This window comes from Sorex fumeus, unplaced genomic scaffold (genome assembly GCF_029834395.1).
Source record: "Sorex fumeus unplaced genomic scaffold, SorFum_2.1 ptg000015l, whole genome shotgun sequence".
NCBI classification, from domain to species: domain Eukaryota; kingdom Metazoa; phylum Chordata; class Mammalia; order Eulipotyphla; family Soricidae; genus Sorex; species Sorex fumeus.
In genome coordinates, this window is record NW_026606072.1 from 24,223,283 (window position 1) to 24,245,067 (window position 21,785).

General features: G+C 37.2%; 1 protein-coding gene across 1 annotated transcript in view; it reads left to right on the forward strand.

Annotated features, from left to right (window-relative positions):
- The window catches only part of HCN1 (hyperpolarization activated cyclic nucleotide gated potassium channel 1), a 391,355-nt gene that overhangs the window by 214,894 nt on the left and 154,676 nt on the right, over positions 1 to 21,785 (forward strand). Inside the window, exon 3 of the mRNA XM_056112052.1 lies at positions 645 to 806. Within this exon, the coding sequence (XP_055968027.1) occupies positions 645 to 806 (162 nt within the window). The remainder of the gene's footprint in view (positions 1 to 644; positions 807 to 21,785) is intronic.

Genomic DNA, 21,785 nt, shown 5'->3' on the forward strand with positions numbered 1-21,785 from the left:
AAAGAGAGGGGAGAGGCCAGGAATGGGAAAGGAGGGGAGACAATGCCGGTGGGGGGCAGGAGAGGAGAAAGAATGCTTTGCATCCTCAAGGATATCTACCATCTTTAAGCAAACAAAGAGTGTCCTTCATCTTAGCCTACCACCCTCAGCACAACATCCTCAGGCATGACAGCCACTTTAGGAAACACTGTATTAAAGGAAGGATTTAGGCTCTGATTCTATTTCTTGTCAAGACTAGAGACCTGGGAATTCCTGTCAGTTTCCACTTCTAAAATCCTGACTATGTTGATTTGTCATGATTCTTATGCTTTCTGAAATAAGAGACTCCACTTTATTGGATTTTCTAAGAGCACAATAAGAAAGATTGACAAGGGTTGGGACCAAAGGAGAGTACAGGGAGTCCATTTGGGCTCTTGCCTGGGACACTGGTAAGGGACCCAGTTGTTTACAATACTCAGAAAGTCGACTAAGTACTTAATTGAGCAGTGTCATTTAAAGGTTAAAAATATAAAATTTCTGGGGTTTTTTTCCTACTTGTAAAAGTTCTATTCTATTTTATCTATATGGTTGTTGTAATGTCAACTGTTATGGCTTTAGGTGTTATAAAAATTTCATAAAAATTGATTTTATATTTTGATTAACAGATTTTCCACATGACGTATGATCTTGCCAGTGCAGTGGTGAGAATTTTTAACCTCATCGGCATGATGCTGCTCCTGTGTCACTGGGATGGCTGTCTTCAGTTCCTCGTGCCACTGCTGCAGGACTTCCCACCAGACTGCTGGGTCTCTCTGAATGAAATGGTTGTAAGTGATTTGTATTACTTCACAATGTGCATTTCCAATGGTCTATCAAAAGCATCTCCAGTGTTTGTGTTAGAATGATCTAATTTCTCCTCTATAAATATTTAGAGAAAACTTGTTTTAGCTCTCATGGATATAAAATCAGATGTTTTGTTTCTTTCCTGTAACTAAATTTCATTTACATGAGATGCTTCTGGGAATGTGTATGTTGTAACATCTGTTTTTAGATACACCACTCTTTATGTCCTAAAAAAATTTTTTACAAGGTGTGTTTACAGAATCATATGCACAAGTAACCAAAGTGCCGATTGCATGAAATAAATTCTTTCAGTCTTTAATAAGATATTTACTATTATTGAAGCATGAAATTCTAGGCACACAGTGCATACATATGCTTAGTATAAATTCAAATGAGATATAATTGGCATATATGATATTTCAGGTTTAGTTTCTTTCTAGAAAAAACTTCACAGGAAGATAGACTTTAGACTTTACCTGAGTGATGTGTAAATATTTTTTAAATCTGTGAAATTTAAATTTAAATACAAAGTTAAGTTATTCACATGTAGTTTTTAGGACAAATGTTTGTCTGTATAGTATAACACCCACAAAAAATGAAATAGTAGTGACCATTTGATTATGTATTTGTTCCTTTTATATAGTTTTCATAATTCCTTCACACTTTATATAAAATTATATCTAATAATTTTTACTTTGTTGATTAGATTATCTTCTTTTCTGTTTTATAAGTGGTGAATTTTATGGGCTTTAACAAAATTTTACATTGCCATATATCAAATATTCTATCCTTTTCCATACTTCTCTATACTTCTCCTTACAAAAATATATTATTATTGTCTTTCGCTTATTATTATTTTGTTAAGTGGTAAATTTAATGAGACTTTAACAAATTTAACATTGCCATATATTAAATATTCTATCCTTCTCCATACTTCTCCATTCTCTTACCATACAACAAGATATTATTATTAATATCATTTGGCTTATTTTTTTAGAAGTTGCATGAACATGTGTATTTTTCTTCTGATACAATTAACTCTGAAGGAAAGAGAATTTCATATATGAATAAATACGGTACTTTTTGCTTCCTATTTTTATTCTTGACTATGTATTTACTCTCTCCTCCTCCTTCTTCCTTTATTTTTTTAAACTTTCTATAAGAGCTGACATTCACTGGGATCTCTACCGTATTTCATTCATAATTGCTTAAATGTCCTTGCCTATCAGAAGCCTCCCTGATCACTCTACTGTGGTCTCCACTGATTTCTGTTTTATTTTAATGTAAATTTTAAGCACACACAGATGTTTGTTTCTTATTTACATTTTTCCTGTGTCCCTCTCACCATATATTTTAAGTTTCACTGGGTCAGAGAATTTTTTCGTTTGTCTTGCACTCTGTTTTCACTGCTCAGAACAGTACTTGACATAGCAATTTATTATGTTAGTCAGTCATCATCAAAAGCTTGTTTGAGAAATGTTATCTATGGAACTTACTGTAGCTACAAACCAAAGCAGAGATTTCTATCAACCAACTTTTCAACTCTCTGAAGTCTAGCTGTATATATTTGTCACTTTTATTATCACTGAAAAAACAAAACTAAGACAATGTTAAGGCAATTGTGGAGATGTTGGCAGGGAAGCAATGGTAATGGTTCTATAATCTTGCTATGAACTGAGTGTCTGATGGAAAAACAACTCTGCTACAAAAGATGATTATTTCAACATTGGCACAGTATGAAATTCAAGGTTACAATTCTATTTTAATCTTTACTTTGGTAACTTTGAGAAAATAGTTATTGCTTTTCCTTATGTTTGTTATTCCTATTTAAACTGATATAGGTAAATTTTAATATGTTGTGCAAACATTTTTATTAAATTAGAAATTTTCAAAAATTTACAATTTACTATTGGGGTTGTTCTTTGTTTGACCCTAGTTTACTGACAAAATTCGTTTTTACTGTCTTCTACATTTATTTAAAATTATTATTTACTTAATTCTAAACAGAAGCAGTTAAGTTCATGTTAGCTTTAAGCATATATTCATTATATAGAAGTATTGTTATTTTATACTCTGAATACTGATGATATATATGGGATGGCAGCTGTGAGTTCAAGGGTGCAACATGTTCAGTAGCCAAGAACTGCCTCCCAGCATCCCAGCAGAGAAACAAAGAGACAGAGGACTCACGGATAGATGGTCAGAATGGCCTGTTTAATTCCAGAGCTGAATAGCCTTTATATAAAATCTGAGGGGGGTGGAAGTATAGGATTGCACATAGTATGATTGATCATTTACAGAGGTAAAGTGTTTTAATGGAGGTAATTCTCTTGTGGGGATTAACTCAAGGAGACACTCTGAGACACTCAAATAGAGTTACTGTGTTTGGCATATTGAATACATCACGGGTAGCTTGCCAGGCTCTGCCGTGCGGGTGAGATACTCTCGGTAGCTTGCCGGGCTCTCCGAGAGGGGCGGAGGAATCGAACTCGGGTCGGCCACGTTGGCTGTGTGCAAGGCAAACGCCCTACCGCTGTGCTAAGAGATACAGATTCTAAATCTTCAGCTCTCTGGATTCTGGGAGAGGCAGTGCAGCTGGATTTCTACCGTAAATCCCAGAGTAGATAATCAGGCCGGTTTAGCCTTTCCTACCCAGGGTGTCTGGTCTCTTAAGTCAGCATAGGTTGTCTCAAGACTGTGCTTTATGGTTTCCAGACTGTACCATTTTGATGCTCTGTAGTTTTGCTGCTTTCCCCAGGTCCATCCAGAGGGTCCTCAGGGGACCCCAGCTTTTTGAGGTATTAGGAACTATAATGACTGAAGTCTGAGTAAAGTAATTATGACCAATGCCCAGGAGTAAATACATATCAGAGTCAATTAACTCTCAAATATTAGTAGCATAGTGTTAATGGTCTTTCTGTGTTTAAGCAAAGAACATTGCTCTATAGTAAAATAAAAAGAGGTTAAAAGGGAAAGAGAAAAGCAAGTAATTCTCTACAGATACAAAATCTAGAGTCATCAGAAGGTTTGGTTTAATAAGTAACCAACCCTAACTTGCGGAATCTAGTAGATAATAATGAGAGGTAATGCTCAAAGAGAAGGTTAAAGATAAATTCTGGGGATTAGGGGTGCTCATAGAAGTACTGTAAATTTTGCTGCAGGGAAGAAAAGGGGCAATTCACTGATGAAGTCTGGAAAACACTTTGGGTTAATATCCAACAGGCAATCATAAAAATAAATATTTCTTTCTACAGAGGATTTCTATTGAGTAATTTTATCATTCAAGTAGTATTTTCTATTATAAAGCTAAAGAGTTCTATAAAACAGCCCCTCACAATAAAACAAAGTGTATCTATACACAGAGAGTTAAAATAAAATAACTGATAATTCATTATTAAAAAGGACATCCAGAATTTATGTATTATGTTTGTTTTATCTAAGCTCCATCACTTTTGAAGTATGCTAACTTTTTTTTTATTAATTTTTATTAGTAAAACACCATGAGGTACAGTTGTAGACTTACAAATTTTTGTGCTTGGGTGTCGATTATACAATGATCAACTACCCATCCCTTCACCAGTGCCCATTTACCACCACCATGGATCCCAGTATCCCTCCCACACACATCCCCCCCACCCACCCTGCCTCTGTGGCAGGGCATTCCCTTTCGTTCTCTCTCTCCTTTTGGGTGTTGTGGTCTGCAAAAGAGGCATTGAGTGACAATCATGTTCAGTCCATAGTCTACTTTCAAAATGCTCCCCCATCCTGGGAGGATCCTCCCAACACCCTTTACTTGGTGCTCCCTTCTCTATCTGAGCTGCACTTTCCCCTAGAATGCCTGGCTGGCCTCTAAGCCATGGAGTAATCCTCCTGGTACTGATCTCGGCTATTCATGGGTATTAATTTCCTATTTTGTTACTTTATGTCCCCCAGATGAATGCAGTATTTTTATGTCTATCCCTCTCTTTCTGATTCATTTCGCTTAGCAGGATACTTTCCATGTAGTGCCACTTGTATGTAAATTTCATGACTTAATTATTCTAGGTCTGTCTGTCTTCTTCTGACTCATTTCATCCAGCATGATACTTTCCATGTTCATCCATTTATAGGTAAATTTTATGACTTCATTGGTATCTTTAATTATTTTCATATTTTTGACTTGACTAAATTTTGAGTTTCATATCAAATGAAACTAAAATAATTTAGTTTAATTCCTAATTGACTTTCAATCATTTTTGTATTATGTAGACTGTTGATATTCTAAATTATGGTTCCCACATTACTTTGAAGACTAACAGTCACTTCAAACTATTTTCTTTCTTTTTGCTTTTTGGGTCACACCTGGTGATGCACAGGTGTTACTCCTGGCTCTGCACTCAGGAATTACACCTGCTGGTGCTCAGGGGACCATACGGAATGCTGTGAATCGAACCCAGGTCAGCCACGTGCAAGGCAAATGCCCTACCTGCTGTATATCATTCCAGTCCATAAACTATTTTCTTAACTGTTTTGGTGGTTGGAGAAGGGGTATGGGACGTACTCAGTGTTTCTCAAGACTCACTTTTAACTCTAGGCTAAGGGATCACACCAGAAGTTCTCAGGATATCATATATGGTGCCAGGGATTTAATCACGGTCATTCACTTGCAGGACAAGAATCTTTACCTTTGTATTCTCTCCACAGCCTCATTTTCTCAAATTTTACTTTATTCTTTAGTATCTTTCCTACTAAAAGAAAAACACAAAATTCTAGATTGTTTATCTTCATAGATTTTACAAAACAAGTAATAAATTATAAGAACAAGAATATTTAGCATTTGCCTAAGAACTAATTACTTCTACTGATCTCCAGTTTCTAAAGATATCAGAGAAAATGAAAATTCAAACATATTTTGTCCCTTAAATTTGATAGTATTTTTTTCTCTAAAATTAAATAAGCGCATTGATATTATGCATTGCTTGATTAGTAAGAATCATCATTGATTTTATTAGTTATAAAATATTTCTATCCATATTGCAATCTTTATTTTGAATATATTGTCATAGTCCATACCACATAGTCCCCTGAGAATCAGTGGGTGCATCCCTGAACGCATGGCTCTGGGGGTTCTTGAGCACTGCAAGGTAGCTTGGGTAATACCCAGCACTGCAGACCCCGAGCAGCACAATATTCTCCAGACCTACTTGACCAAGAATCACTTGGAGGGGTTCCCAGGCCTCCTGAACACTACTTTACTTAGAAAAAGCTCCTTCAAGAAAAATACAAAACATATGGTGTATTTTTGGTGGTGTTTGCTATTGTTTATGCACTATTTAATGTAGGAGGCTGGAGTGATCGCACAGCGGTAGGGCGTTTGCCTTGCACACAGCCAGCCCGGCCGAGCCAGGTTTAATTCCCCCGCCCCTCTCGGAGAGCCTGGCAAGCTACCAAGAGTATCTCGCCAGCACGGCAAAGCCTGGCAAGCTACCCGTGATGTATTCAATATGCCAAACACAGTAACAACAAGTCTCACAATGGAGACGTTACTGGGCCCGCTCGAGCAAATCGATGAACAACGGGAGGACAGTGACAGTGACAGTGACATCTTTTCTAACAGCTACATAGTACTCCATTGTGTAGATGTACCGAAGTTTCTTTAACCAGTCATCTTTTCTTGGGCACTCAGGTTTTTTCCAGATTCTGGCTATTGTAAAGAGTGCTGCAATGAACAAACAGGTGCAGATGTCACTTCGACTATACATTTTTGCCTCTCTGGGATATATTCCCAGGAGTGGTATTGCTGGGTCAAATGGGAGCTCAATTTCTAATTTTTTGAGAATTTTCCATACTGTTTTCCAAAAGGGATGAACCAGTCAGCATACCCACAAGCAGTGAAGGAGTGTCCCTTTCTTGCCACATCCGCACCAGCATGGGTTGCTTTTGTTCTTTTCGATGTGGGCCAATCTCTGAGGTGTGAGATGGTATTTCATTGTGGTTTTGATCTGCATGTTCCTGATGATTAATGATGTAGAGCATTTTCTCATGTGCCTTTTTGCTATTCAGATTTCTTCTTTGAGAAATTTTCTGTTCATTTCATTTCCCCATTTTTTTATGGGGTGGGATGTTATCTTCTTGTGGAGTTCAACCAGTACTTTACATATCCTTGATATCAACCCTTGTCAGATGTGTATTTGGCGAATATCCTTTCCCATTCTGTAGACTGTCTTTGTGTTTTGGTCACTGTTTCTTTTGAGATGCAAAAGCTTCTTAGTTTAAGATAGTCCCATTTATCTATCTCTGTTTTCACTTGCTCAGCCAGTGGCCTGCCATCTTTGAAGATACCATTAGCTTCAATGTCATGGAGGGTTTTGCCAACTTTGTCTACAATGTATCTTATGGATTCCAGTCTGATGTTGAGGTCTTTAATCCATTTTGATCTTACTTTTGTACATGGTGTTAGGCAGAGTTCTGAGCCCATTTTTTTGCATGTAATCGTCCAGTTTTGCCAGCACAATTTGTTAAAGAGGCTTTCCTTACTCCACTTCACATTTCTTGCACCTTTATCAAAGATTAGATGATCATATGCTTGAGGGGTGATGTCAGTATATTCAACCCTGTTCCATTGGTCTGCAGCTCTGCCTTTGTTTCAGTACCATGCTCTTTTAATTATTACTGCTTTGTAGTAGAGTTTGAAGTTAGGGAGGTTGATTCCTCCCATTTTCTTTTTCCCAAGAATTGCTTTAGCTATTCATGGGGGCTTATTGTTCCATATGAATTTCAGGAGTGTTTGCTCCATTTCTATAAATAATGTCATGGGTATCCTTATAGAAATTGCATTAAATTTGTACAATGCTTTGCGAAGTATTGCAATTTTGACAATATTAATTCTCCCAACCCATGAGCAGGGGATATCTTTCCATTTTCTCGTGTCCTCTTTATTTTCTGAAGTAGCGTTTTATAGTTTTCTTTGTACAGGTCCTTTACTACCTTAGTTAAGCTGATTCCTAGGTACTTGATTTTCTGGGGCACAGTTGTGAATGGGATTGTTCTTTTCATGCTGCTTTCTTCTCTCTCACTGTTTGCGTATAGAAAAGCCATGGACTTTTGGGTGTTGATTTTATAGCCTGCAACTTTACTATACACGTCTATTGTTTTTAGAAGTTTCTTGGGGGAGGTTATAGGGTTCTTTAAGTATAGTATCATATCATCTGCGAATAGTGAGAGCTTGATTTCTTCCTTCCCTTCCTGAATGCCCTTAATATCATTTTCTTGCCTAATCGCATTGCAAGTACTTCCAGTACTATATTGAACAGCAGTGGACAGAGTGGGCACTTTTCTCGTCCCTGATCGTAGAGGGAAGGCTCTCAGTTTTTTGCCACTGAGGATGATGTTTGCTATAGACTTGTGGTAGATGGCTTTAACTATGTTGAGGAAAGTCCCCTCTTTACCCATTTGGCTAGGGTTTTCATCATAAAGGCGTGCTGAATCTTGTCAAATGCTTTCTCTGTATCTATTGATATGATCATATGCTTTTTATCTTTTCTTTTGTTGATATGATGGATTATCTTGATTGATTTCCAAACGTTAAACCATCCTTGCATCCCTGGGATAAATCCTACTTGGCCATGGTGTATGATCTTTTTGATGAGTCGTTGGATTCTGTTTGCTAGTAGTTTGTTGAGGATCTTTGCATCTGTGTTCATCAGGGATATTGGCCTGTAATTCTCTTTCTTTGTGGTATCTCTGTCTGCTTTTGGTATCAGAGTAATATTTGCTTCGGGAGTGTTTTTGATATTTCAATTTCTTGGAAAAGCTTAAAGAGGATTGGGATTAAGTCCTCTTTAAAGATTTGGAAGAATTCACTAGTGAGTCCATCCAGCCCAGGACTTTTGTGCTTGGGGAGACTGTTTATTACCATTTCAATTTCCTTGATGGTGACAGGTCTGTTCAGGTATTCCAGGTCTTCTTGGTTCAGCCTTGGGAGTCAGTCTGTAGTAGTCTAGGAATTTATTCATGTCCTCGAGATTTTCATGTTTAGTGGCATAAAGCTTCTCAAAGTACTCCCTGAGGATGCTTTGAATTTCTGTAGTTTCTGATTTTCATTTCTGATTCGGTTTATTAGGGTTTTCTCTCTCCCTTTCTTTGTGAGTTTTGCTAGAGGCTTATCTATCTTGTTCATTTTCTTGAAGAACCAGCTCTTGGTTTCATTGATCTTTCGGATAGTTTTTTGGGTTTCCATCTTGTTAATCTCTGCTCTGAGTTTTATAATTTCCATCCTCCTGTTCAGGTTGTACTCCTTTTTTTGGTCCTTCCCCAAGCTCTTAAACTGTGAGGTTAGGTTATTTATGTGGGCTCGCTCTTCCTTCCTGAGGAATGCTTGTAGAGCTATAAACTTTCCTCTTAACACAGCTTTGCTGTGTCCCATAAGTTTTGGTCACTCATGAGCTCATTTTCATTCGTTTCTATGAATCTTTTGATTTCCTTTTGATTTCCTTTCTAAGCCACTCATTGTTCAATAGCACACTGTTTAATTTCCAGGTGTTTGATTTAGTTTTCTGTTTTTGTGTGATTTACTTCTAATTGCAGTGCATTATGGTCTGAGAAGATTGTTGGAAATATCTTGCATTCTGAAATGCTTAATATTGTTTAGATGTTCTTTTGTTTTCATTTTTTATTCAGATACCATGATTTACAAATCATGTTTATAAATGTTCATAAATCTTCTAGAATTCAAAGTCTCAACATCACACCAATGACCATATCAGTGTTGCCCCACACACATCTATCTAAGAACCCCCTATTCTCCACCCTCTTGGATGAGAGGAATTCTTTAGGCTTGCTCTCAGGGTGTGTTGCTGCTGGCCATTTGTTATTTCTCTAATTTCTCAAATTACTCATTTGATGAAATAACAAATGACTCATTTGTTATTTCATTTCTTTATGTTTCCCAGAGAATGGAGATCATTTTGTATTTTCTAATTCACCTTACTCATAATTGTATTTATCTGTAAAATCTATATAGTCTTTGTTATCCAATTTTGCATATATAGTCACATTTGATTTTTACTAAATCATATTTGCATTTATATACATATATTTATCTCTATCACTGGTTAATTATACTTATAAGTGCTATAATAAAAAATTCTGAGTGAATGTTATGGCTGTATACAATATCTTCAGTTAATTTCTGCTTATTCTTATGTTATCTATTTTTAGTTTACCTTAGTTTTACTTATTCTTAGTTTTCTTAGTTATTTGGTATTCTTAGTATTCTTAGTTTTCTTAATTTCTTAGTATTCTTAATATTCTTAATATTCTTTTTTGTAGAATGTTCATTTCATTTATTCTTAGTTTTATTTATTCTTAATTTTATTCATAGAAGAATGATCACTTTCTCTTGGCTTATATCTCTGCAGTATATAAATTCCTCACTTATAGAACGTTTAATTTTTGTTAAATCATTATTATTTGGGCTGGAGCTATAGCACAGCGGGTAGAGCATTTGCCTTTAAGCAGCCGACCTGGCTGACCCAAGTTTGACTCCTCCTCCCATCTCGGAGAGCGAAGAGCTCAGCAAGCTACCAAGCCTGGCAAGCTACCTGTGAGGTATTTGATATGCCAAACACAGTAACAAGTCTCACAATGGAGACATTACTGGGCCTGCTCAAGCAAACCGATGAACAATGGGAGTACAGTGCTACAGTGCTAAAGTGCATTATTATATTTGACTTAAAATTATTTATTTGCACTGCACTGTTTTAAATTAACATTGTAAGCAATGTAAAATGTAGCATAAAAAGAAATAGATTACTTCATTTCTAGTATTTATTTTCGTTTCATTTAAGAGTATTTATGTTTCCTTTCCATATGATTTCCATAAGAGATGCTTGAATTTATGTCTTAATGAAATATTGTGTTTTTCTGATAATTGGTATTACTGGAAAAATTCATTCCAAAACTCTTGTCATACTCATGATATTTCAGAAACTTCTTGTTTGGTTTTATGACCACACCTAGTGGTGACCAGGGCTTATTTCTAGATATGCACTCAAGGATCATTCCTGGAGGGGTTCCAGGGACCATATGGGGATGCTGGAGATTAAACCTCAGTCCATGGTGTGCTAGGAATGTGACCTACACACTGAGCTATCACATCATCCCATTAATTACCTTTATTATAGGTGAATCACACCAAGAATGTGTTAACGCTTATCAGTGGAATTAGAGAACAGTTTTTAGCTTAAAATTTTTAAATAATATTCATTAAGACGATAAATATACCCGGGCTCTTACCTGGTACAGTTAGATCTCTATCACTCAGGTAGAGTGCATGTGTTGCCTGTGTGAGGAAAGTCTACAACCCTACCACATGTTCTCCAGAACACCTCTTGGGCTGGCCTTCCAGAATTGTCAGATTTGGCCCCAAAACTAACAGCAAAAAAAAAAAATCAATCACTGACGAACACATAGGCCATTGAGTATATTCAAAATTCATTAAGGCCTGGGGTCAGAGAGATAGAAGAGGAAGTGAGAGGATGCTTGCTTTGCACATAGTTGACCATGGTTTAATCCCTTGCACGGCATATGGCTGGTTCAATCTCTGAGCACCTAGCCTGGCATAAGCCAATAGAACTGTCAGGTATGGCCCCAAACCCAAAAGAAAGAAAAAAAAATCAATGAGTTCAAATAAATATTTATATATAAATAACAGTATTTTCCGTAAAAAATAAAATATATGGGCTCTACAAAGAATACTAGAAAGAAAAATATTTTAATGTAGGGAAAAGTTTAATGTAATAATATCTATATGGAACGAATGAGGGATTTGATTGGAAAATCTAGGTTACTACCCAATTTTATTTTCATTTGAGATAACGTAGAAGGGGCACAAACCAAAGGCCAGAGTAACCCAAAAAATAACTAGATAATTAAAATGATATGATTTCTCTAAACAGCAGAATAAAGAAAATTTTAAAAACTCAATTTGTGATATATTCATTCTAGAATTTCTCTATCATGCATGCACACATACACACATACCTATTAGTGAAGAAAAATTACTTTTCCTCTACTTCATTTTTCAATTAGTGCATATTATATATTCTTTCCTTTTGCCAGATATCATCCTAGGTACTTTGCTGTCTGAACACAAGTAAAAAATGAGACAGGCCCCTGCCCTCAAGGAGTTGACTTTCTAGCAAGCTTTTCTTCATTGCACTTCTCACTAAGTACTGTAAAAAGATGAACAAATGTAGACTCTGCTCTAAAGGCATTTATGATACTATGTGCAAAAACTATTAGTAGTTTTGAATTGAAACTTCTGAAATGTGGGCTGTAGATAAACTCCTGAGCATGGGGCCCATGCTAATGAAATGCTGCCCTCTTTCTGTTTGCCAAGCCATGTACACTTGAAAATGCAGCCATTCTTATAAACATTTTCTCTCCTAGTTTCATTACACAGAGACGCTGTTTTGTACACACACACACACACACACACACACACACACACATACACAATGCTATGCTAATGACAATCTCAGTTGTGAGTTGAGAATTCTATGAGAAATATAAACTAAATTCCTGTGAGATGCAAAACAAGGTGTCATTTAAACTTCTAATAATTTTGGATCACAGATATGCAACAAATATTGGGGATTAATTTACTCCATTCAAAAGACTACTAGTCACAGGCCTATTACAGGGTTAGAAGATAAATGCCCCCTTTTTTAAGCAAATGCTCCTATTTTAAGCAAATGGTTTTAGCAAAAAATACATATCGATGCAAGTTCCCGAATCATTGTGTAATTCTTTCTTTTTTCTTCCAAATTTTCTACTTAATGATTAATCATTTTTATTTTTCAAGTACAAAATACATACAAGTTCACATTCACAAACACACACTCTTCAACATTTAAAGATATAATTGACTTTGAAATCAAATTTTGGAATGATTCTACTAGGGACAAATGGTGGTACTTCAACAGGATATGCCCACATACTAAAATTCTGCCTGATTTTCTGTTTGCTTCCTCGGTAACTTTCAGACCTCTGTCAAAACCCCGGTCCACAACTTTGAGCCTGAAAGCGTAGAGTACTCCAACCCTGGACACAGAATCTTTGCTTTTCATTTCAGTCAACTGTCCAGTATACATCCAATGTCACCCCCAAATTTCTGGATTGCTCTTGAACCAAAGTGCCTGTTCATAACATCTTTATCTTTTGTTTTTTTTGTTTTTGTTTTGTTTTTGTTTTATTAGTGAAACACCATTAGGTACAGTTGTATACTTACAAGTTGTTGTGCTTGGGTTTCAGTTATACAATGATTGAGTACCCATCCAACCACCAGTGCCCATTCTCCACCCCCACCAATCCCAGTATCAATGCAAGTTCCCGAATCATTGTGTGATTCTTTTGTACCTTATAATTATAACAAAAGTATAAATAAAATTGAAGAGCTTCACTTTTGTCTTACAAAGACCAATTAACTACTTAGACAATGATCCATCAAAATAATACAAGTTAAAAAGGAAACTAAAATGTCTTAATTAAAAATATATTTCTCGAGGTACAGCCCGCCTCCAAGGGCCTGGGACCCTTTCTGGGCACGCGCACCTAGATCCAGCCCCTAGACAGCCGGTTTTCAACCCCTGAGCTGCACGGGACCGGCACGGAGGCACAGCTCTGGGCAACAAAGCTGAACAGCTCCAATTTCAAACAGGAGACATTCCCAAATCCTCGCCAGTGCCAGGGACTCTTTCTGGAGCCGCGGCCGCTAATGCGGCCACAAAATATTTTCCCACTACATATGCCATAGAAACCATAAGCTACCTTCTTAGATGGAAACTTCTCTATTTTAGCTCAGCCACTAGAAACACAGTAGCCAATAACTCATAAGCCTATCTTAACTCACACTGCATATCAAGCAGAATAGTAACAGTGAACTGAAGGTCTAAACCACACCTCTCACAATGGTAAAGCAATGCAAAAGCCCACCAAACTTTCATATTGAAGAGTCTAGCCCAGATGACACCAACAGTACTGTAGTGTTAGACAACCTCTCTGACAAGGAATTCAGGAGGGAGCTACTTAGGATGCTTAGGGAATTAAAAGAAACAATGGAAAGCAATGCCAATAGAAGACAAGAGGATCTGAAGGCAGAAATGAGGAAAATGCAATCAGAAATACCAGACCTGAAAAATCTCGTAGGTGAATTGAAAAGCTCAGTGGAAGGCCTCAGCAGCAGAGTAACAGCTGCTGAGAACAGAATCAGTGAACTCGAAGATGAAGTTCAGAAACTCTCCAGAAAAGAGCAGAAAATGGAAAAGAGACTCACAATTCGCGAACAGATGGCAAGAGAAGATCGGGATGAAGCCAAGAGGGATAACATAAGAATTATTGGAGTCCCAGAGGGACAGGAAGAAAACCTTGATGAAGAAGAAACTGTCAAAGACATCATTGCTACAACGTTTCCAGAGCTGAAGAAAACTTGTGACCACATTCAGGAGGCCCGAAGGGTACCAGCTAGAAGAAATCCGAATAAAAATACCCCAAGACAAATTCTGATCAAAATGACCAAAACCTTAGACAGAGACAAAATTCTGAAAGCAGCAAGATCGAAGAAAGAAATCTCTTACAAAGGAGCATCCTTAAAATTCACAGCTGATTTTTCTGATGAAACCCTCATGGCCCGAAAACAGTGGTGGGACATAGTGAAAAAACTCAATGAAATAAATGCCTCTCCAAAAATACTTTACCTAGCGAGACTCTCATTCATAATAGAAGGAACAACACACAGTTTCACAGACAAACAACAGCTCAGGAACTTCATAGACTCAAAACCATGGTTACAAGAACAACTAAATGGGCTACTTTAAGGCAAGAAAGGCCCCTCAAATACACCAAATTTTAACAGAACAATGGGACAAAATCCCATAACAATAATCTCTCTCAATGTCAATGGGCTAAACGCACCAATTAAAAGACATAGAGTGGCAGGATGGATTAGAAAAGTGAACCCAACATTCTGCTGCCTGCAAGAAACACATCTCAATAGTCAAAGCAAACAGACTCAGACTCAAAGGCTGGAAAACAATCCTACAGGCAAACAGCTCCCATAAAAAAGCTGGGGTAGCCATCCTTATATCAGAGCACATCGATTTCAGAGTGAGGAAGGTCATAAGAGACAGTGAAGGCCATTTCTTATTGATCAAAGGATCTGTACAACAGGAAGAACTTACAATAATAAATATATATGCACCTAATGAGAGACCAGCAAAGTACTTAAAACAACTACTCATAGATTTGGAAAAAGACATCAATAGCAACACAATACTAGTGGGAGACTTCAACACTGCTTTGTCACCTCTTGATAGATCAACCAGACTCAAGCTTAGCAAGGACATACTTCATTTGAGGGAAACAATGGAAGAAAGGGACTTAGTAGATATATATAGGACACTTCATCCACAAAAAGCTGAATACACATTCTTCTCAAGCGTCCATGGAACATTCTCCAAGATAGACCACATGCTGAGCCACAAAACATGCCTCCATAAAATTAAGAAGATAGAGATTGTATCAACAATCTTCTCAGACCATAATGCACTGAAATTAGAAGTAAATCACACACAAAAACAGAAAACTAAATCAAACACCTGGAAATTAAACAGTGCACTATTGAACAACGAGTGGATTAGACAGGAAATCAAAGAGGAAATCAAAAGATTCCTAGAAACGAATGAAAATGAGAACACGAGTTACCAAAACTTATGGGACACAGCAAAGGCTGTGTTAAGAGGAAAGTTTATAGCTCTACAAGCATTCCTCAGGAAGGAGCAGCGAACACACATAAGTAACCTAACCTCACAGCTTAAGAGCTTGGAGAAGGACCAAAAAAAGGAGCACAAACCGAGCAGGAGAAAGGAAATAATAAAACTCAGAGCAGAGATTAATGAGATGGAAACCCAAAAAACAATCCGAAAGATCAATGAAACCAAAAGCTGGTTCTTTGAGAAAATTAACAAGATCGATAAGCCTCTAGGAAAACTCACAAAGAAAGGGAGAGAGAAAACCCTAATAAACCGAATCAGAAATGAAAAGGGGGTCATTACAACAGAAACCACAGAAATTCAGAGGATCCTCAGGGAGTACTTTGAGAAGCTTTATGCCACGGAACATCAAAACCTTGAGGAAATGGATAAATTCCTAGACTCCTACAGACTCCCAAGGCTGAACCAAGAAGACCTGGAATACCTGAACAGACCTATCACCATCAAGGAAATTGAACTGGTAATAAAAAGTCTCCCCAAGCACAAAAGTCCTGGCCCGGATGGATTCACTAGTGAATTCTTCCAAATCTTTAAAGAGGACTTACTCCCAATGCTCTTTAAGCTTTTCCACGAAATTGAAATATCAAAAATACTTCCGAACAGTTTCTACGAAGCAAATATCACACTGATACCTAAAGCAGACAGAGATACCACAAAGAAAGAGAATTACAGGTCGATATCCCTGATGAACACAGATGCAAAGATCCTCAACAAATTACTAGCAAATAGAATCCAACTACTCATCAAAAAGATCATACACCGTGACCAAGTAGGATTCATCCCAGGGATGCAAGGATGGTTTAACATTCGAAAATCAATCAACATAATCCATCATATCAACAAAAGAAAAGATAAAAAGCATATGATTATATCAATAGATGCAGAGAAAGCATTTGACAAGATCCAGCACCCCTTTATGATGAAAACCCTAGCCAAAATGGGTATAGAGGGGACCTTCCTCAACATAATTAAAGCCATCTACCACAAGCCTACAGCAAGCATCATCCTCAATGGGGAAAAACTGAAAACCTTCCCTCTAAGATCAGGGACGAGACAGGGATGCCCACTCTCTCCACTTCTGTTCAATATAGTACTGGAAGTACTTGCAATAGCGATTAGGCAAGAAAAAGATATTAAGGGCATTCAGGTAGGAAAGGAAGAAATCAAGCTCTCACTTTTCGCAGATGATATGATACTCTACATAGAGAACCCAATAACCTCCACCAAAAAACTCCTAGAAACAATAGACTCGTGTAGTAAAGTTGCAGGTTATAAAATCAATACCCAAAAGTCCATGGCTTTCCTATATGCAAACAGTGAGAGAGAAGAAAGCAACATGAAAAAAACAATCCCGTTCACAATTGTGCCCCAGAAAATCAAGTACCTAGGAATCAGCTTAACTAAGGAAGTAAAGAACCTATACAAAGAAAACTACAAAACGCTACCTCAGAAAATAAAAGAGGACATGAGGAAATGGAAAGATATCCCCTGCTCATGGGTCGGGAGACTTAACATTGTCAAAATGGCAATACTACCGAAAGCATTGTATAAATTCAATGCAATCCCTATAAGGATACCCATGACATTCTTCAAAGAAATGGAGCAAACACTCCTGAAATTTATATGGAACAATAAGCCCCCACGAATAGCTAAAGCAATTCTTGGGAAAAAGAAAATGGGAGGAATCAACCTCCCTAACTTCAAACTGTACTACAAAGCAGTAATAATTAAAACAGCATGGTACTGGAACAAAGGCAGAACTGCAGACCAATGGAACAGGGTTGAGTACACTGACATCTCCCCTCAATCATATGATCATCTAATCTTTGATAAAGGTGCAAGTAATGTGAAGTGGAGTAAGGAAAGCCTCTTTAATAAATTATGTTGGCATCATTGGACGGCTACATGCAAAAAAGTGGGCTCAGATCTCTGCCTAACACCATGTACAAAAGTAAGATCAAAATGGATTAAAGACCTCAACATCAGACCAGAAACCATAAGGTACATTGAAGATAAAGTTGGCAAAACCCTCTATGGTATTGAAGCTAATGGTATCTTCAAAGATGCCACGCCACTGGCCGAGCAAGTGAAAACAGAGATCGATAAATGGGACTGTCTTAAACTAAGAAGCTTCTGCACCGCCAAAGAAACAGTGACCAAAATACAAAGACAGTCTACAGAATGGGAAAGGATATTCGCCGAATACACATCTGACAAGGGGTTGATATCCAGGATATACAAAATACTGGTTAAACTCCACAAGAATAAAACATCCAACCCCATCCAAAAATGAGGCAATGAAATGAACAGAAACTTTCTCAAAGAAGAAATCCGAATGGCAAAAAAGCACATGAGAAAATGCTCTACATCATTAATCATTAGAGAGATGCAGATCAAAACCACAATGAGATACCATCTCACACCTCAGAGACTGGCCCACATTCAAAAGAACAGAAGCAACCAATGCTGGCGTGGATGTGGCGAGAAAGGGACACTCCTTCACTGTTGGTGGGAATGTCCACTGGTTCAGCCCTTCTGGACAACAGTATGGACGATTCTCAAAAAATTAGAAATTGAGCTCCCATTTGACCCAGCAATACCACTCCTGGGAATATATCCCAGAGAGGCAAAAATGTATAGTCGAAGTGACATCTGCACTTGTTTGTTCATTGCAGCACTCTTTACAATAGCCAGAAACTGGAAGAAACCTGAATGCCCAAGAACAGATGACTGGTTAAAGAAACTTTGGTACATCTACACAATGGAGTACTATGTAGCTGTTAGAAAAGATGAAGTCATGAAATTTACATACAAGTGGTACAATATGGAAAGTATCATGCTAAGCGAAATGAGTCAGAAAGAGAGGGATAGACATAGAAAGATTGCATTCATCTGGGGGATATAAAGTAACAAAGTATGAGATTAATACCCAAGAATAGCTGAGATCAGCACCAGGAGGATTACTCCATAGCTTAGTGGCCAGTTGGGCATTCTCTAGGAAAGGGCAGCTCAGATAGAGAAGGGAACACCAAATAAAGGGTGTTTGGAGGATCCTACCAGGAGGGGAGATGCATGTCGAAAGTAGACTATGGACTGAACATGTTTGCCACTCAATGCCTCTTTTGCAGACCACAACACCCAAACGGAGAGAGAGAACACAGGGGATTGCCCTGCCACAGAGGCAGGGGGTGATGGGGGGATGGGGGTAGGAGGGATATTATCCATGGTGGTGAAAAACGGGCACTGGTGGAGGGATGGATATCTGATCATTGTATAATTGAAACCCATGCACAAAAAAATTGTAAATCTACAACTGTAAAAAAATAAATAAATAAATAAATAAAAGAAAAAAATATATATTTCTCCTCTCTTAAGGCCTTTGTATTTTAGATTTGAAATTCTTTAAATCAGAAATTATATTATTATTATATATTATTATTTTTTATTATTCCACTTTTCATAAATGGAATGTATTACCTTACCGTAATTTTTTTTAAAATCACAGCAAAAGGTAACTAATTTGCTGACAAATCAGTATGTAGCTTTACTGGGGAAAAAAAGTACATTCAGAGTTTCTATGAATTCTAATAGTAAAGTAGGTCAGCAGCCTGCTGAGTATTGTAATTCTCCTTTGCTATACTATTTCTGCCTGTTAGGAAAAGTAGCCTAGTGATAGCTTCCTATTGGACAGAAGCATGCACTCATCACAAAAGTAAAACTATTCACATATTGTGTTTTCCCTCTTAGACTTGTGTTTCTTTAGGGGGACAAGCATATCAAAATGAGTCCTGATCCTGTATTTTATTCTTAAACGTGCATTTCAGAAAATCTTGAGTATAAACTATATTTTTATGTTAAAGATAGATAGATAGATATTACTGAAAATAGTGTTCATCTATTCACATCTGCAGACCTGTCCTGTATTCCAGTCTAGAGATCAGCAGGTCCTACCAAGGCAATAGGCCAGAATCAAATCCCGAGCACTACTGTGTGGAGCCCCAAGCCAAAATAAAGTAAATAAAAAGATAAAATTTTTGTTTGTTTGTTTAACTTGCAGGAATATAGAAGTTGCATATTTCACAATTGACTTTGTACAGAAAAATAGCATCTCTGGATAGTATCTCTAATATAATTGCATCATAACTACTTTTTTGTTTCATTATGGATTAATTCAAAGTGTCCAATTTAGAAAAAGTGAACCTGACAGCATCCTAAAAATGTGTTGTTTTTTTAATGTAGAGATAAAAGAAATAGTAGATCATTAGTAGATCATGAAACCACTCTTTCTTTGAACCTTTCCTTTGTAAAATTGTTTTTCTTTAGAGAATCCAGAACAATAGAAATGGATATGATATCAATGTGAAACAAATAGCAATCACACAAGCTTTTGTAATTTTTAATAATGATAATAAAACATAACTTATCTATGCCTTTGAATAGCTTTTTCCCCAGTGATTTTATGCTCAAATAGCAAAATATTATGATATTTATTTTAAATCATTGCCTAGTGGATTAGTGCAGAATTAGCCTATTTTACTACCCTGTCTTATACTTTTTGTAAACATACTACAATTGTCTATACAGCATGATCAAAAAACATTTTCTCAAATAGTAATTTTATATAGCTTATAATATCCCAATAGAATAGAAGAAACATTCTCACCAACTTTTAAAGGGAAAAATTTCTCATACAAATGGATCAAATAGGTCAGAAATAAGAACTCACAACAATTTCAGTTTTGGTGGAGGGTTTCAATTTGATGCAAAATGCAAAAAGTATAGGCTTCCAATTGAGTCCCCAACAATTCATGCCTACCCACCTTCCCTCTGGCCCTAGCAATGAGCACTGCCGCCCCCTACACTGCTGGGCCTGAGAATTGAATTTACAATTTGATACTCAATTATCAAGCTCCTCACATGGTTCCCCAAACCCGCCAGGAATCATTTCTGAGCACAGACCCAGGAGTAAGCCCTGAGCAACAGTGGGTGTGGTCAAAAAAACAAAAATAAAAATAATGTGTTCCAAGAGAAGAAAATGAAAAGAGAAAACCCAGTTAGAGCCAGTAGGTTTTCATTTGGAAGTTCTGAAATAAAGCAGTTAGTTCATTTAGTGGAAATCAGGAATAAGTGCTTAGCTATGTACAATATTCTGTTCTCTTCATTCGGACTAAGAATCTAACTGACTTTCTCCTTTTATCCTCCATTTGCAAAAGGGAAAAGCATGAATTAAAGTAAAAGGCACTTAGAGGAATTTGAAGAAAGAAAATTAGTCAGCCTTAGCAGATCATTTGATCCTAAAAGACTGGAGACATTATTTTGATTTTCTTTATACATGAATTTTACTGTTTGAGCAATGAATTTCAGTGTTATCAAAAGTTATCAAATTGGGGCTGGAGTGATAGCACAGTGTCTAAGCACGCCTTGCACGTGGCCAATCCAGGTTCGATTTCAAGAATCCCATATGGTCCCCTGAGCTCCGCCAGGAGTAATTCCTGAGTGCAGAGCCAGGAATTACAATGACCCCTGTGCATTGCCAGGTGTGACCCCCCAAAAAAATGTTATCAAATTGTTATGCCAGAAAGAGATGGCCTGGCTAAAATAAAATAATAAAATTTAAATTATAAAATAGACAAGTCAACACTGTGGAAGAGAAATTCTTAATACCTGGGAAAAAATACAATGCAAACAGTTACAATGTTACAAAATAGCAACGAAGTTCACTAAGCATGGTGGAGAGAGTGTAGAGCTGGTAAGGTACTTTCCTTGCAAGCAGCAGGCCTAGTTGTGATCCCCAGGATCCCAAGGTCTGCTGGAACGAGCCCTGAGCAGAGCTAGGAAGTAAGCCCTGAGTGGGATGGTCTCTAAAACAAAACAAAAACAATCCATTAATTATTAACCTACATCTAAATTTTATTGCAATAATGATAGCAGATGCATAACTCAGACTTTGTATCCTAAATATTATAGATTAAGCGTCCTGGAGTGTGGCGACAGCTGGGTAGTGGAGGTAGTGTCAATAGTGGAAGTCTGCCAGTGGGGTATTTATCTGGGTAGGGTGGGTCTTCTGTACGCAATCCGATCCCTGGGTGGTTGATGGAAGCAGACAGGGCAGAGTAGGGTGGGGCTCCTGATTAGAATCCCTTTGTCACCTGT